Source organism: Chrysemys picta, chromosome 10 (genome assembly GCF_011386835.1).
Source record: "Chrysemys picta bellii isolate R12L10 chromosome 10, ASM1138683v2, whole genome shotgun sequence".
In the NCBI taxonomy this organism is placed as follows: domain Eukaryota; kingdom Metazoa; phylum Chordata; order Testudines; family Emydidae; genus Chrysemys; species Chrysemys picta.
In genome coordinates this window covers 41098562-41115355 of record NC_088800.1, presented here as the reverse complement: position 1 = coordinate 41115355, position 16794 = coordinate 41098562, and the positions used below count along the sequence as shown (strand labels likewise).

The 16794-nt window shown below is 51.7% G+C and overlaps 1 protein-coding gene across 5 annotated transcripts in view; it reads left to right on the top strand.

Annotated features, from left to right (window-relative positions):
• Positions 1-16513, top strand: part of RBPMS2 (RNA binding protein, mRNA processing factor 2) — a 48810-nt gene extending 32297 nt beyond the window's left edge. For 2 of the 5 annotated variants that reach the window (XM_005280942.5, XM_024103973.3), the window contains 2 exons: positions 14415-14484; positions 15247-16513. In XM_005280942.5, coding sequence (XP_005280999.1) covers positions 14415-14477 — 63 coding nt within the window. In that variant the 3' untranslated portion in view covers positions 14478-14484; positions 15247-16513. Of the gene's footprint in view, positions 1-2358; positions 2513-14414; positions 14485-15246 lie in introns of all 5 variants that reach the window. The other 3 variants (XR_006174776.2, XR_002888627.3, XM_042851645.2) reach the window with 3 other exon arrangements.
• Positions 16514-16794: the final 281 nt, after the last annotated feature.

The window sequence follows — 16794 nt, the reverse complement described above, 5'->3', positions numbered from 1 at the left end:
CTTGTTGGAGCCTCAGCTGTGTATTGCTGCGTCTTAATGTGTCTGGGTTCAGCTGATGTGCAGCGAAGGGCCATGGTTAGTCACTCTTGTTGTTGCCATGTAGCTCTGAGGCATTAGCACATGTAGGCTTGTGTCCTGTATCCTATCCATCAGGACCCATCAAAGACTGAACTATGGCAAGACCTTCTCTGCCCAGCTGGGCCTCTTTAGCCAATGGTTTGGCATTTTACTACATAGGTGAGGTCCAGCAGGCTAATAAGCTGCATCGGGCTGGACTGAGCAGCGGCCTGCCCTTGTATTGACTGACAATCACTTGGTTGCTCAAGTCCCTGCACTTCTGCTAAATATCAGAAGTACACATGCCCATTCTAAATGGGCCAGTAGTGACTTGGGATACCGTACTCTAGAATGACTAGGGTTCATAGATGATTAGTCAGCATACTGCGCCTCTCCATACAGCCCTAGGCTGTTGTGAGATGTAGTTGCTGCAACTGCTTCAAGAATGGCCTTGAAAGGGGAATCCAGTTGGAGGCTTACCCAGACCAGGAAGCCTCACCTACCCTTCCCTAGGACTTGAGCCAGAGGGGCACAGGCACCAACTTTCCTTTGTGCTGGGAGGTGCTCAACCCCAGGCCCTGCCCCCACTCCATCCCTTCCCTGAGCATGCCATGTACTTGCTCCTCTCCCATCTCCCCCCAGCCTCCTGCATGCCACAACAGCTGATTGCAGGTGTGGGGAGAAGAGGTGCTGATAGGGGGGCTTTTCTCCATGGGTGCTCCAGCCCCAGAGCACCCATGGAGTCAGCACCTATGCAGAGGGATATTAATGCACTTGCTTTACAAGATCAGCTCTGCCCATCTAGCTCCTGAGTCCTCTAAAAGCTTCTCAGTTGGCTACACTTCTACAGGGCTGGTGTGTCTAGAATTCCTTAGATGCCCTGCAGGAAGCAGTATTAGAGCTAATGCCCACTAGCAGGAGTTCTGCCCTAGGCAGTGCTGCTATGTTGTGCTGGGTGGTTGGGCAGCTGGCACTAACTACAATGCAGCCAGAATGGAGCAGTAATGCGTTAACTTCTTCAAAACTGTATAAGTCTGTACAGCTCATCCACATGCAAGTAGCAGTCACCTGGCCTTTCCCACTCTGGGGACAGGGAGGGAAGAGGAGTGTCTGGCAAAGGGCTGTAGCTTGATCAGGTCTCTTCATTAAAGTAGTTTTGGAAGAATATCCTCTCCTGCAGCTCTGAGTCACTACCAGGTTTCTCCCCATGCTGTGATCTCTAGCTGGCATGTCCTCAGAGGCATTCCCACATAGTGCACAGGTGCCCAATAAAAATGTATGGAGTTAAACATTACTTAGCTGCTGCCAGCTCTGAGCCACCTAATCCATAGGCAGGAGCCCTCTGCTGCTGCAGAGGCCCAGCTGGGTGGGGCTGCAGGGTGGTGGTGAGATTAGATTTGAGGACTGTAGTTCTTGAATTGTGGATAAAATCTTTGCCGAGTAAGTGGCCTTCAAACCCTGTTCTCAATATGCAACAAAACAGACCACTGGCAGAGTCCTTCCTCCACACTGGTTACGGTGGCTAGTAGAGAGGGCACTGGTCTTACTGTGACGCAGCATACAAGCACATACACCATTCCACAGGTTCATCACTGCAGCTGCTCCTTCCCAGGAAATCAGGGTGAGCAAAAATGCTGGTCTGCCTGGATGTTCCCCTGAAGTGTGGGACCTAGTCCCCCTACACTGGGCTTCAGCAGCTTCATAGCCTGTTGGAGATGCTCCTGTAACTCTGTCTTGGGCCAGGAGACCTAAAATGTGCACTATGAACCCGTAACAAATTGTTAAACTACCCCAAGTAAAGCCAGACCTGTGACATGTGGCTCTTGTCCAGGCACATGGCTCATCTGCCCATCCCTGAGGGATCCCATCCCCTGGTGGTGTGGCAGCCAGAGGGGTGCATACTATTTGCCTTCTTGGATATAATGCTAGGAGTGACTCACTGTAATAGCTTCAGCCAAGCTATTGCTCTATGGGATTGGTGCACATGTCTCCTGCTCAATGGCAAGTGATGGTATAAGGCTGGTCTAGGGTCTCATCTAGGGTCTCCAGTAGCTCTGAAGCTTTCAGTAACCTGCTCACTGACGATTACCCGTCTCACTATTGATACTATCTGGGCATTGCTGTGGCCCTCCCAGAGATGATGCCATAGCCCAATGGGCTGGGGCACCTGTGACAGCTTATTGTGTGATGCTGCCGGCTGCAAGCCTCTGCCAGGGGGACTCCCACAGTGGCAAATCACTGACTTAAATGATCCCATCTGCCTTCCCTCCCTCTCTCAAATCCCTCCTTTGATGTCCCTAGTGAACGCCAGCCATGATGCCAGCGCAGGCTAGCCCTGAAGCTCAGAGCTGTCCCTGGAGATGGGACACCCTAGTGATGCCTAATTGCCGCTAGTGGAGTGGCTGTCCTACAGCTTCATTCCTAAGCGTGATGGCCCCCACGTCTGGAAAGACTGGTAAGGTAACCATCTCTTCTCCAGGGTGCACAGCGGGATTTGCAAGCTTCTGCCCATCTCTGTAGCCCATATCTCCTTGGCAATCAGTGCATGGGCCTCACGCTACCCACCCACCAGAGCCTGGGGAATGAGATGCCAGGCATTCTTTCTAACCCACATCTCCAACTTGGCAGCACAATATGGCACCACAGCATGGCACCATCTTACATTGAACTTCTCCCCAACAAGCTAGGATTTACTTAGCCCTGAGGGGCAAGGTGGGAGGAATCTCATTGAACCATGGCAGGAAAAACCTGCTACTAGGCATCAAAGGAGTTCATCTCTCCCCAGCCACCCGCTCCAAGGCGATTGGCCACACCCTTGTCTCACTCATGTCACATGGTGGGGGAGGCGAGCAACGTGATGACGGAAGCACACAACTAAATCCTCTACTGTGCACGTTCGAGAACAGCACTTGTCAGGCACTTCCTCCCAGACTCTCCAAAGGGGATAGAGCCAGCCCCACGCTGTCAGGTCTAACCTTCACCTTTCCTCCCCAGTTAGCGCAAACAAAGCCAGCTCCTGCCTGGGGCTCAGCTCCTCTCGGCAGATGGCCGGTGTTGCCAGGAAGGCCGCTCCAGAGAGCCCTAACTAATGTGGTGTGGAGGATCTGGGGTGAGGGGGAGCTGCACAGAGCAGCACAACAATGCGTTCCCCAGTGCAGGGGGAGAACATGGGGTTTTTGCAGCAGAACATCTGCCACTACCATGATGCTCTGCTCATGCAGAGGGGTTAAGGGCACCGTGTGGGGATGCTCTGGCTCTCCTGGCCTGAATTGCAGTAGGAGGAGGTGCAGGGAGGCTCTTCCTGCTCCTGGAGTAATCTCTGAGCCAGTGTGGGGACCAGGACCCTTGGTTCCTGTGGTTTAGGTACTGCTGTGGGCATGGCAGGTCAGTTTGCCCTATACCAACATGGCCCTTCAGGAAGGGGCCAGGCTGGGTCCAGGGCTAGACTATGGCTTGATCTAGAAGTGCAAGGTAAAGATCTGCTATAACCCCTACTGCTGCAGGGTCAAAGGGTCAGAGTGTTTGCTAGAGTCTGGCCTAGGCTCTGTGTGGGGCTCTTGTAATATCGGTAACTTGTTCAATAAGCATTACATTCCTGTGCCTGGCCCCTGGTGGCACAGCTCTCCATAAGGGAGCCCCTCATTGAGCTCAGAGCAGGCAGACTGGGTGAGCCAACCTGCTTCTGGAAGCAGGCTTCAGTGACTGAAGCCTTCTCCAACTCCCTCATGCTTTACCCTGGCTTCTCTTGCCTGCCTTCTCCTGGCTCTTGGCTGCCTTGGCAGTCCTGTATGTAGCAAAGACCAGAAACAAGAGCCAAAGTATTCCCCATGGACACAGATTGGACGCAGGTGGAGAGTGGAGCACAAGGGGATGTACTCTTCCAGCAGTGCAGCCTGTCAGAGGCCAGCTGCTGCAGCAGGCATGCTGCAGCCTCTGGGTCCAGCCACAGAGCTACCCAGCCTGGAGGTGACACATGCATGGCTCGTTGGTCAGCTCCCTTCTCCAAAGGGGTGCTGTCCCCTGAGTGAGCTGGAGGTGGGAAAGGGATTCCTCCATGCAACATTTGGCCCTCCAGACTTGGTGAGGAGGCAGCAGAGCCTAAGGCTTTCCGACAACTGGAGGCAGAGCCCATCGATGGAAGGGGAGGTCAGTGCCTAGCTACACACTTCCTCCTCCCAGCTGGTATTTCTGCCTTGCTCAGGCTTAATGGGAGTCAGCTGCTCACTTGAGGGCTAGTGTCCTGCTGGAACTGAAAGTGGTGACTGCATCTGTAGGGAGGAGCTGCAGCTGACTACCCTGGTATTCGTGTTCCTGGTGACCTGCCAGCAGGTAGATGTCAGTGAGTGTGTGTGTGGGGGAGGGGGGGGTTAGGTAGGTGGGACAGATCCTGGGGGACTGCAGGTGATGTCTCGGGAGAAGAGCAGATGCTCAAATAGCTCTCCAGCTCCTGCTGAAGAGGACAGAGCCATTGTAGTGCTGTACAGTGACTTCAGCTATGCCATGTGGCTGGGTGGCAGAAAGGTCAAGTAGTGTGAGCACTGAGGTGACCCATAACAATTGGTATCTTGGGGGTGAGCTTCCAGGGCCATAGGACTGTTGAGGAGTCCTGGTCTGAAGCCATCTGCAGAGTATCCAGGACATTAATCTCATGTAGGAAGCCAAACCCATCTGACCCTTTCCCAACAGAGGAGAGTCTGGAGCTGGAGAGCTTGTGTTGCATTGGCTTTGAGGGTCTGGTGCACAATTGTCCTTTCAATATGAGGTCCAGCTTCTTCCTCTGGAGAAGGCAGTGACTGTTACCTGTTAGCAGTTCTGACTTTATGCAGAGTGGCTCTAATACTTGGCTGGGAACCAACATCTAGTCCAGCATAATGTCCTGCCTTTGCAAGTCTGTCACATTCAGTTGTTACCTGCCCAGTAGGATGAGAGCGCTCCAGATTCACATAGCTTGGTACCCATGTGGGATTGTCTGAAAATGGGCTTCATTAGTTGCCTAACACAGGCTAGGAATTCTTGGGCCTTCAGAATCTATTGAAAGGGGGGGAAGCCATTACTTCTCCAGCTACAACCAGCCTGCTCAGGCCTAGCTGAATCTAATTCTGACTCCTGCCCAAGTGGTAGATACCTTCCTAAGGCACTGTGTGGATGAGACCTGAATGGTCATTGAAATGCCTCTCCTGAGCAGCAAATTGTGCCCATGCATGCACCAGCCCTGGAAGGTGCTTGGTAGGGAAGAAGTGCTCTCATCACCCAGCTCCTTCCTGCCACCCCAGAACCAAGGCTGCTAGGAAGCATGGGCATGTGTAGCAGGTCCTGCACTCCAGCTGGGCCCTAGGAGGCTCTTGCTGGAGACAGCTTGCCTGTCTGCAGCATGCTGCATGTTATGGTCCTAATGCCAGACCCTTCTGGCCAAATGCTTCTCCTTACATCCTAGCCCTCTGGAACACCCTGGGAGCAGATGGGTTGAGTCAAGTGCCTGCTGCTGCTTAGTGGTGGTGGTGGGCTGATAGTACTTGGCTTTCCTTGGATGTTCACATCAGTGTGACTTCCGCTCTGGATTGCCCTGGCCCCAATGGCAGGGAGGCAGTGTCAGCTGAAACCACTCCCCCAGTCTCCTGTGTGGCAGAGGGCTCCCTTTGGCTCTTGCTGGGCTCATCTGGCATCTCCTCTCCCTCTTGTGAAGACCTCAGCCTGCAGGGCAGGGTGGTGGCTGGCATGTTGACCTGCAGCCTGCTGGAAGTGCAGCCGCTAACCGCCCACGGCTGGCTCTCTTGGCAGCTGGACAGCACATTCCTGCCTGCACTGTGCTGAGCACTCTCAGAATGTCAGGGCTGCAGCTTTTCTGTCAAGGCATAATCTGGAGACTGATTCCAGCCTGCAGCTGCCAGGTTGAGTCTGACTCCAGGAGACTCCTCTGGAGCAGTACTGGGGACTGTGAATTCATGCTAGTCCACTGCCAATCCCTCAGCCAGCTAGTCTGGCATCTAGGCCATGGTGCAAAGTCAGTCTCATTACTGGGCACGAGGGGCCTGAGGCTGACACCTTGGACTTTTTTTGTTAGCAAACTTTACTGTACTGTCCCCTAGAGGCTGCAATGGGTGCCTTTGATTGAACCTGCCTTTGAGAACTACTAAACTAGCTCTAGTCTGTGCAAGGTGGCAAGCAATGCAAAGGGCAGTAACTAGCGCCTCTGAGGTACAGGAGTGTACAGGTATGTCTACACTGCAATTAAACCCATGGCTGGCCCGTGTTAGCAGGAGTCAGCTGACAGGCTGCTTAATTGCTGTGTAGATGTTTGGGACTCTAGACCCTGTGAGATGGGAGGGTCCCAGAGCTTGTGTCTACACAGCAATTAAACAGCCCCTTAACCCCAATCCTGGGAGCTGCATCACAGGCAGGCTGCAGCTGTCTAATTGCTGTGTAGACATACCCTAGGTGGCTTCCCTGGGCTGGTCATCCTTTTGAGACTGTTTACCCATAGGGCTGAATAGTGGGAGTCCTGCACATAGAGCAGGTGGAGGATTGGGTTAGGTCAGGTGACTGAACTCCCCTCCCACAAACATTCCAATTTCTTCCCGCAGGCTGGAGTGAGTCTTCACCTGTCCTAATATTTCCCTGGTCAGAAATCCAGGGACAGGTCTGGCTGGGTTGGAGAGCAGTGGCCTGGCTGGGTCATCTTAGCTCAGCATATAAGAAGCCAGGAGGCTAACATTACAGCTCCCAGGTGACTTGAAGTGTCAAACTGCAGCTTGGATCACTGTCTATTACCAAGGAGTTAAAGCCTCTCTCTGCACAGAAGGACAAGAGGAAAACTCAAATCCTTGCACTGCACAATGCAGGAGAAGCACTTGGAGCTGCTGCAAGTGTGAGATGCTGGTTGCTGGCTCATGGGCTATTAGGTGGTAGATTCTCTACCACCTCTGCTGATACAGCCCTGTGACCTTGGAGAAGACCCTAAAATCTATCCCTGCTGATGCTCTGAAGTGGCAAGTAGCTGTGGTGTGCAAAGCAAGCTTGAGGGAACGCTGGTCTCTGTGCTCAGACAAGGGATGAAGAGCTGGGTGCCCAGAACTCTTCGCTAAATCACATCCTACAGAAACACTTTTGGGGCAAGGAAGCGGCCAAAGCTTCCACCTGGGATGAGGACCCTATTGTACTAGGTCCTGTGCAGACATAGGAATGTGGTCCCTGTCCTGAAGCTCTCCCAGTATGAGTGGGGTGGCCTCACAGAGGAAGACTCAGCAAAGCTCCTGTTTTTTGTTGGAATCATCTCTCCCAATGGCCATGGTGTGAACAAACAAATCCAAAAACCATCATTCACTCTCCTATCCAGTCCATTAGGACTGGAGCCAGCACTGGAGGATGAACAAGTGCCAAAAGTCATTCTATACAGGAGAATCCCAGCTGGATTTGTGTCAAATGTCTAATTGTGAAGGGCTACCTCTGAAGTAGACTCCATCTAAATCCCATAGCAGGCTCTACTGGAACAAGGCAAAAGCAGCTCACCCTCTGGACTCTGCATTGGTGTCTCTGAAGTCTCTCTAGAGCTTGATCTGATGTGGCTCTAGAAATGACTGAGACAGCAGCATCCCTTTGCTGCCTTCAGGAAACTCCTTTATCCATTCTAGCCTCCCATCACTGGCTAAGGACAGGCTTCAATTTTTCTCCTTTCAGCTGTGCATCTGACTAGAGCAGTGGCTTGGATACACTTGTAGGCCCCCAAAGCTCTCACAACTCCATTTGCACTTCCACCACTTCCTACAATGGCAGAAACCAGTAGCATCTTGGGATATACCTACAACTTTCTACCTCCTGTTTTCAGTAAGCTTCCCTGGGAACTGACCATGTCCCTCCAGGAAAGGAGTCTGCCTCAGACTGCCCACTAGGCTGCAGCTCTCTTGATTCTAACTGGTCAGTTTCTCTAGATCATAGGAATGTGGCTTTTCTCCCAGCCCATTTGTACTTTACACATGAAGATGGCATGCATATCCTTGCTGTATGTCTGTTCTAGCCACAGTCCAAGAAACAATCCTGAGGTCTTCCTCATGGAGGTTGCTTTCCCACTCCAAGCAGGGGAGCTAGTCTTCAGCAATTCCATCTTGGAGGCAGGTGCAGGCAGTGGTGCATCTTCTGCCAGGCCAAGAGGGGGCTAGTAGGTGCTCAGAATACACTGCTCCCCTAGGGCTAAAGCTGGTGTCTCTTCCAGGCCTAGTCAGTAGGGGATGCTTGGTATGAGCCTCTGGGTAGCAGGCGAGGAGGTGGATGTCCCCAGTGCTGTGCAGGCCATGTGGAATGTGGGGTTTAAACCCTGAACTGGGCACACTTGCCTGGCTTAAAGCACCTCAAAGCTACTTCAGACTTGTGTGTGGATGCTGGGAGGAGTTAGGGGTGAAACCTGGATAAGAGCCCAGATTATTTCTGCAGTGATGAGACACTACTAGCTGCTAGAGACTGAACAAGGGCTAGATTTAGGACCCCCTTTGGCAGGGATTGCAGCCTTGTGTACTTTGTACTTGGTCGCTGCAGCCTAGTTCTACAAGAGCCAGTCTCCTCAGCCCCCTGCAAAGGAGGCCCAGCTCAGTTCTAGGGCTGGAGCCTCTCTGCAGCAGAGGCTGCTGGCCTGGGTTAGAGTTGCACTGCACAGTAAATGGAGGATGGAAGAAACTAATTCCAGATGGTCTGGGGGCGGGACAGAGGACATGGAGTATGGGACACTTGTATAAACTCTAGCTGTCCCTGTGTGTGGAGGGACATTTAAGGGAGGAGGACTCTGAAATGTGACATCACAGTAACTGGCAAGGAGCAGCAGTGACTGGCCCTAATCTGAATCTGTATCTGGATTCAACACCTGTGGCTCACTGGGATTTCCTCTCCCTGGGGCAGTGGGACCAGGAGAGAGCTACTTAAGAGGGAGAGGATAAGCAGCAAGGGAGGGAATTGCCCCAGGTGAAGGCTCTGGAAAGTTAGGCCCTGGTGGCTCACCACAGTAGGACTGTATCTTCCTGAAGAGGATGGGCATGATGGTCTACAAACTTGTCTACACTGCATTGTAAACCAGGTCTGTGGGACGCTCAAGCATAGGCTTGGAAACACCTGGGTTTACAAGTGCTGGACCTGGGTGTTTCAGCTGTGCCAACACATCCATACTGCACAACTCGGGCCTTCTGATGCAGCTCAAGCAGCAGAGCTGAATCTACACTGCAGAATGTTGGGGCTTGGAGCCCAGGTCCTGCTGTGACTCAGGTCTGACTTGCCTCTCCCCCAGCAAGGTCCTGAGGGCTTGCTGATGTGAGTCCAACAAAGGGACTGAGGCGGTGGGGTGGGCTCAAACCTGATTCAAGCCCAGGCTTGGTGTGCAGGGTAGACCGTTCCTAATGGGCTGAGGCTTGGAGTTCTAATTCCAGCTCAGACTTGCTATGGCCTTTGTCCTCCCACTGGTACCATGTGGGAAGTGTGACCGTTATTTCCTAGCTGAAACTCGCTCCCCGCTGCCCTCTGGCAATGCCACTTAAGCCAGATCCCCTGGCTGGAGGCTCTGCATCCAGTCCAGAGTCTATGGTAGGATGGGGGGAGACCTTACCATTATACAACCCAGTAGTGCCTGGCATGGCCTCTGCGTGCCCTGGGCTGGTGAGCTTCCTGCAGCCTGGGAGGGACTGGAGGGTTCAGGCTTTAACTTTCACCTGTAGAGGAGGAGCCATGTCTGAGTGGCTGCCAAATCGTAGATGCCAGTTAGCCTTAAAATGAATGAATGCGCACAACATGAAGTGACCTGAGTGTCAATGACAAGTGGGAACAGAGGCTTTGATTGCAAGCTCAACCAGGGCAGGGATGGTCCTGCTATGTCTGAAGCACCATGCATGTGACTGGCACAAGAAGTCCACTTGGAACTGGACTCGTCAGCGATTTCAAAAGGGGCCAGAGACTAACAGGGCCATTAGCCTCAGTCATCCCACTAGGCTAGATTAGAGGGGCTGTTGCAGGAGAGGAGGAGGGGGGACTTCCCCTCAGCCTCTGCTGTTCCTGTCCTGTAACCCACAGCACCCCAGTCTCTGTGGCTGTCAATCCAGCCTCTGAACTCTGACATTGTGATCATAGCAATGCTCTAGCTCTGACAAGCTCAGGCTGTTTCAGCTACCACAAAAGTAACTCAGTCCAGGACCATGTGGCTGCCTGCAGTAGCTCAAGTCCACTTCCATTGCATCTCCTGGGAGTGATTTCTCTCTTCTCTCCAAAGAAGGCTGCAGGTGTTATGGCTCAATCAATGCAGAATGCTGTCTTACAGGGCAGTGAAATTCTTGGCCCAATCTCAAACCCCAGACCTCCCATCTCCCTGATGGGCCAAATGAGCCCCAGATCCCAATGCTGGGAAGGCTTGGTTCTGAACTGCACTTCTTGGGCTCAAATGCAGCTTCGGTCTGCTCACCCTGCCCCAGCCTGTACCAACCTTTTAAGCTTGAAAGGCTGTTCCTGACTGACCCTATTGCTGCCAAGTAGGGTTGGGGGCAAGGCAGCAAATGTGTCAAAGGAAAGAGCATAAATTCACAGCTGAGCCCCTTGGCCTCTCTGATCAGGAGGAGGAGCTCCTCCTGTAAGAGGACTGCCCAGAACACCTACGCCACAGGGTGGAAGACTCCTCCAGCTTTCCTGCTATCTAACTAGATGATGCAATATGCTCAGTGACTATCGAAGCAGGGGGTCTGTCAGCCAGCCCAGTTGCAAACCCCTCCCACCAAGGGGGGCTTCTAGCACAGCCTCTGAATGGCATTTTTCTGTAGCAATCCACTGGATGGCTGGAAAGGAGTTAATATTAGGACTCCAGTGTCCTACCTGCACAGTAAGACTTGCTGTACACATGGGACTCAGGCAGTCTTGGAATCTACTTTAAGAAGAACTGAGTCTGTTCTGGGAACAGCTTGTTCCTTTTGTGGAGAGGCCACAGCACAGGGCAGGTTTACTGCCTGTACCACTACCAGGCCTGGGCTCTCAAAACAACCTCCAGGAAGGTCTGTGCAGCAGGATCAGCAGGATGGAGGGGTCTGGCTTTTCAGCACTTGGGCTGGAAAATCTCCAGTTATCTTCATCTGTCTGCGGTCGGCCTCATTCTCCCAGCATGCCAACACCCGCCTGGCACCCAGAGGTGCACAGTCTCTGCTTGCAGAGCTTTCATCAAACATGGACTAGCTCTCTTGATGCGCTTCCTGTGGCATCCCCCAGCCTGGCCTGCGTGAGAGCCAGCATAGTGACTAATACAAACCACTGCTTTCTAGCATGCCTATTGCAAGCAGCTGGCTGTAAGGGATTAGCTTGGGAGTAACTGGCTTAACCCTGCGCAGGCTGCAGCTACAGCTCTAAACTTCAAGTGAGAGCACCCCCCCACACACACTCCTCAGACTGGAGGTGGAACTTTATTGCAGACTCTTCCAAGGTAACTTCTCCTAGTGGTGTCTCCTAGAGCCTCTACCACAGGGAAGGTGCCATTTGCCAGCAGCCTGGACACAATCATCTGCTCCTGTAACTCTGCAGCGTCTCCCTTTGAAATGGACAGTCTTCCTGACGCTGCCATTCTCAGTCCAATGCTATAAGAGGCCCAGGTGCACAGTTCTAGCTCTTCCTTAGCACTGATGCTTGGTCAGTGGTGAGGCTGGCACCTTGCAGGGCTATGCAGTGCCAGCTGTTGGCAGGTGAATGGACATTTAACTAAAGAAACATGGGGCAGGAGTATGGTGCTGCCCTCTAGTGGAGGAATTAGAAGGTAAAGGACCTTCTGCTAACCTGATCTAAATCAGACATTCTAGCTTGGTAGTGGCCTGAGCAGTCTCTTTGCTTTTCTCCTGCCAGGATTCTAGCCTCATTTCCCCCAGTGGAGCTGGGATTATCCAGTGACTGTCCTCTGGGAGCTTCCCCATTCAGAGTGGCACAGTCCTTCAGCTCTAGGGGCTGTGTACACTTGGCTTAGGTATGTGGCATCTCCAAGGGCAGGCTGGGAGATGACCAGCCCAGGGCAGTGGGGCAGGTCACCTTGAGACCCAGGGAATGTTTGTCTTATTTGCTGCATCATGGTAATGCCTTCCCACTTCTGACTGCTCCCAGGATCCTGGGTGCACCCCCTTCTCTAGGGCTGATCCCACTAGGCTGGTGCTGCAGTGTCCTCCTGCTGGGGGAGGAAGCTCTGGGACATCAGGTCTTGATATTGGCCAAGGCTCCCAATCCGCAAGTAGCAGCTATCCACCAGGTCATGGCTGTTCCAGAGCACCCCTCCTTGTGCTATGGACATGGTCCTCATGGGAAACTCAGTCACAAGCACCTCTGAGTCCTAGTGACACTTGTCCATATGCCAGTAGCCTTGTCACTGGATCAAATACCCCTGTTAGCAGGCTGGATGAAAGCAGATGGCCAGATGCCTGTTCTGCCCATCTTATTTCTATTTCTATTTTTACTCCAGCAAAAGTTCTCAACTGGCCTCCCAGTTTACTGAGCCAGTGACTGGGAGTGGGGTTGCAGTGCTGGGTCTGGTCCACTTAGTGAAGGGGAAAGCAGCAAGTGGGCCCTGTGACTCTCAGCTGTGCCAAGGGGCATGTCCCCATCTTGTACTAGCTGTCCAAGTTGATGGGGTCAGGCTTGTCCTTCAGGCTTCTCTCCTGGGGGCAGGATTGCAGGCCCTGGTGAAATGGGTGTGTGGGTAGATGTGTGGGCATGCCTTGCCATAGGGGAGGGGGACTTCACATGAAGCAGGGATGCTACAGCAGGTGACCTATCAGTTCCATGTGCCAGGATCACTAGTATAATTACTGTGATGTACCCTGCTGGGGTCTTCAAAAATGCCAGATGGCTTGATAATCCCCAGCATCCTTGCTGGTGGCTTGAGCATCTCCTAACTGATCAGTGTTGCCCCTCTCGCGACTATACCCTAAGATTCCTTCCCTAATGCTAACCAGGGCTGCTGGGCATTGGTTCTCTACCTCCTTCCACCCGGAGTCTCTCATGTCCTTAGTTTTAAGGTTTGAGTCAGTGAGAATTTGTGACTAACTTGATGTCATAGCTCTATCTAGATAAGCAATAGGGAAACCCCCTTCCCCTCCCCCAGCTTCCTCATGAGTTGCAGTGTTAGACACTTCCTGTACAGCTGGAACTCAGCAGGCCAACTTGAGAAGCTTTCTATCCCCAAACTCTGTAGCCTGTGCATCTTGTAACAACCTGTGCGCCCCCCCCATGCTAGTCTGTCTTGCTGCTATCAAATGTAATTGCCCTTAACAGTGACTCCATGACTGATCTTTCAGAGGAGTGCATGGCAGTCAGCTGGTGGCTCCCGCTTCCTTCATAGGAAATCTTTCTCCCCAGCTCTATTAGAAGTGGGTGGTGTGAAAGGACCCCCTCACTCTAATGGTGTTGAAGTGTCTCACTTCCCAAACCCCCAGGTAAATTCCCCTAGGAAACGGTTGCCAGGGCTTATGATATACAGGCCTAAAAAAGGCAGATCGTTGTGCTTGGAGTCTTAGACTCAAATCTGAGTGGTGTGAACAGGAGTACTCTGGTTAATGATTTGTCAGTGTGTTAAGACAAGGACTATGATGCAGGTTTGACAGGCCCGCTATTGTGGGCTCCTACCAAGATGGCTTCTAACAACTCTGGATGCCAAGCCATGCTCCTGTTGTACTGATGTACTGGCAATGCCAGCCTGTGTGCTCTTGGAGGGGGCGGCTAAGATTGTCCCAAATCCAGACAACTTCCACATCTTGGCTGAACTCCATATTGGCCCCATTCCTAAAGCCAAATCTTAGGTGCTAAATGGCAGGGCCGGCTCCAGCATTTCTGCTGCCCCAAGCGCGGGGGGGGGGGGGGGGAGCCGCGGTCGCGATCGGCAGCAGCAATTTGAAGGGGGAAAAAAAAAGCCGCAATCGGTGGCGGCAGTTCAGCAGCAGGTCCTTCGCTCCTAAAGGGAGTGAGGGACCTGCCTCCCCCAAATTGCCACAGGTGCCGCCCCTCTCCCTTGGCCGCTCCAAGCACCTGCTTGTTAAGCTGGTGCCTGGAGCCGGCCCTGCTAAATGGGGGAAGAGGCTCTCTTAGGCTAAAGGGCCTAAAATGGGAATAGGAGTCTTCTGACTTATCTCACAGTAACTTAAGCTCAACTGGTACAAGAGCCCTTGGTGGTGCTGGGGTCTGGATAGCTGCATGCAGTCATAATGGTAGTAGCAGGCCCTCCTGAGGGACAGCATCCAGGTACTTGGTCTGGAGGCCACTCTCCCCCCATGTGCTGGGTGGAACTGGCGCTCTGTGGTGCAAAGGGGTGTTCAACTCCCAGTCTCTAGTCTCAGTGCGACATGTTATCACAGTAGCAGAATGGCTTTCTCTTCCAGATGCGCTGGTATCCTCCCTCCGAAGCTACCCAGCAAGGATGGAAGTCTCGTCAGTTTTGTTAGTTCTTCAGTAAGTATGTCTGCTTGGAAGTGGGCCTGGGCCAGTGCTGCTATCTGTTCTGGATCCTTGCATTCCTGACCTCCAGGCTGCATGAAAATCTGGCCTGGACTTGCGGTGCTGCCTTGAGTGGGACTTGTATATATCATTGTGGAGGGAAGAGTCACTCATCCAGGCAGAGTGGCAAGTGTTCTCAATAGCCCACACATCTCCTACAGCATCCTGCTTAGATGATGCAGGGACTGGAGTAGCAGAATTCCCTTTTCTGTCTTCCTCTACTAACTGCATGAGTTCTGGGGCCCTCTTGTTCCCAACAGCTGGTGTGTAAATACACTGACCCCAACCCAAGGACTGCATAGGAAATTGTGGCCAAATTAATACTAAACATTGGCCTGGATGTGTTGCATTAAGGGTCTGAATGTCAGATCTGCTCACTCAGATTGCAGCTGGCTTGCAGAATCCTTAAAGGTAACGAAGAGTAAGTGTGTAAAATTGAAGATCCTGGTAGTAAATTTTGAGTCCCATCATGCCTGCTGCAAGTCCAGCACAACTATTCTCTAAACCCACTCCTTAACATGAGTGCCTGGGTAACACTCTCACTTGGACAGAGCTCCAGCACTGCTTAATGTTACCACTTCAGCAGGAAGGAGGCAGCCTGTCACTTGCTGTGTCCTGTGGTGAGGGTGAACACACTATCTGCCCTGCAGGTAATCACAATGGCCTGGTAAATGAATTACAGGGCACACTGAGCATTGCTCTTCTCTTATGTTCCAGAGTCTCTTGGCTTGTTCCCTTCTTTGTCTCTCCTGGAGCGATGTGCCAGGGATGAAGCAATGGATCCATCAAAATCCGTTTGGTTTGTGGACACTCTGCAGTAATGTCACATTTCTCCTGGTACAGCCTTGTGGGCTTCCCTGTTAGACTGTGCATCTATCCATACCCAGCTCAGTGGACTGCATTCTGCCTGTCCTCACCTTCCCTCCCCTCTCCTGCCTCCCCTCCTAACAGATTCCCAGACTGAGTTTCTCCTTCCTGTGCCACTGAAGCCTAGATGGAGGGACTCAATCCTGGTGGTAACAGACGGGTTTGTCCCTACCAAGACACTGGTGCCAAATGAGGCCTAGCTGTACAGAGCAATACTCAGGCTGCCTTGCCCTCAACTTTATGCAGCTCTGCTGAAGGAAATGAAAGACAATCAGTTTTGCATGTTTTCTGGCATGAATTTAAAACACTTAACTTGTGTATGTGTGAGTGTATAAGTTTGTTCTAGCATTTGTGTAACTGTAGCAACAGGTCTTGGCCTAACTATTGATCCAGCAAGGTTTTTCATCTTGCTTCTGTGAAGACTTGGCTTTCAAAAATACTATCCTTGTCTCACCCCTCCTCGTCCACCTCCCCCGCCCCACGTTCTCCAGTCCGACCAGAAGATTTTTGAAAAATGTTTGTTTAGAGTACAATGCACTGGGTTTCTTTTCTTGTCTGGTCTCTTCTCTCATTTTTTTAAAAAGTCAGGGTTATCTTTTTTTCCTCAGACTTAGATATTTTACAGCTGTTATAACTCTTTTCTCCCTCTCTCCTCCTCCCTCCCTCCCCCCCACATCCTTCTGATTGGAGAGATTCCAGTGTTGCCAAATCAGCTATCCTTATGGGAATTCAGAACAAAAAGTACGAGTATTTTTGTACTATGTGTAATAAGGAAATATTTATGCATCAAAGAATTTGTGTGTTTTTTCGTGTGCAATTATTGAAGAGAAACTGTAATCCGGTAAGATAAGTTAATGTTTAGTTAAAAGCTTGAAAGAGAAGTTTTTTCTGTAACAATGATTCCGTCAGGCGTAGTAAACTGTGCAATTTTTGTTTTTTATTTTAGCATCTTATTGCTTGGTATTGAAGTGCTTAAGTATTATATACAACCATGGCTGTCTTGCTTGTATTAAGACTTCTGAGAATAAGTTGCTATAGAATTGCTGATCCTATGAGAATGTGAAACTGGATAATATATGAAATGCAAAAAATATACCCGGAGGCTGCTGTGACTCTTTTCTGTTGTCTGTGGTCTTTTCTTCTGAGCACCAGAACTCTCAAAGCACCTCAGCCTGAGGAGAGCCCTGTGCCTCCCCTAGGAGGCAGGTCTGCCATGCCCATCGTAGGTAAAGAAAGGGAGGCACCAGGGTTGAGTGACCTTTTCTAAGGTCACAGAGCAAGTCAGTGGCAGAACACAGGCATTCTGGTAGAAACATACAAACTCTCTCTCTCTCATGGCAGAAAGTGCTTGGGTTAGTTTGCGCACTCTAACGGGCAGTAGCTTGATTGTTTCTCTGA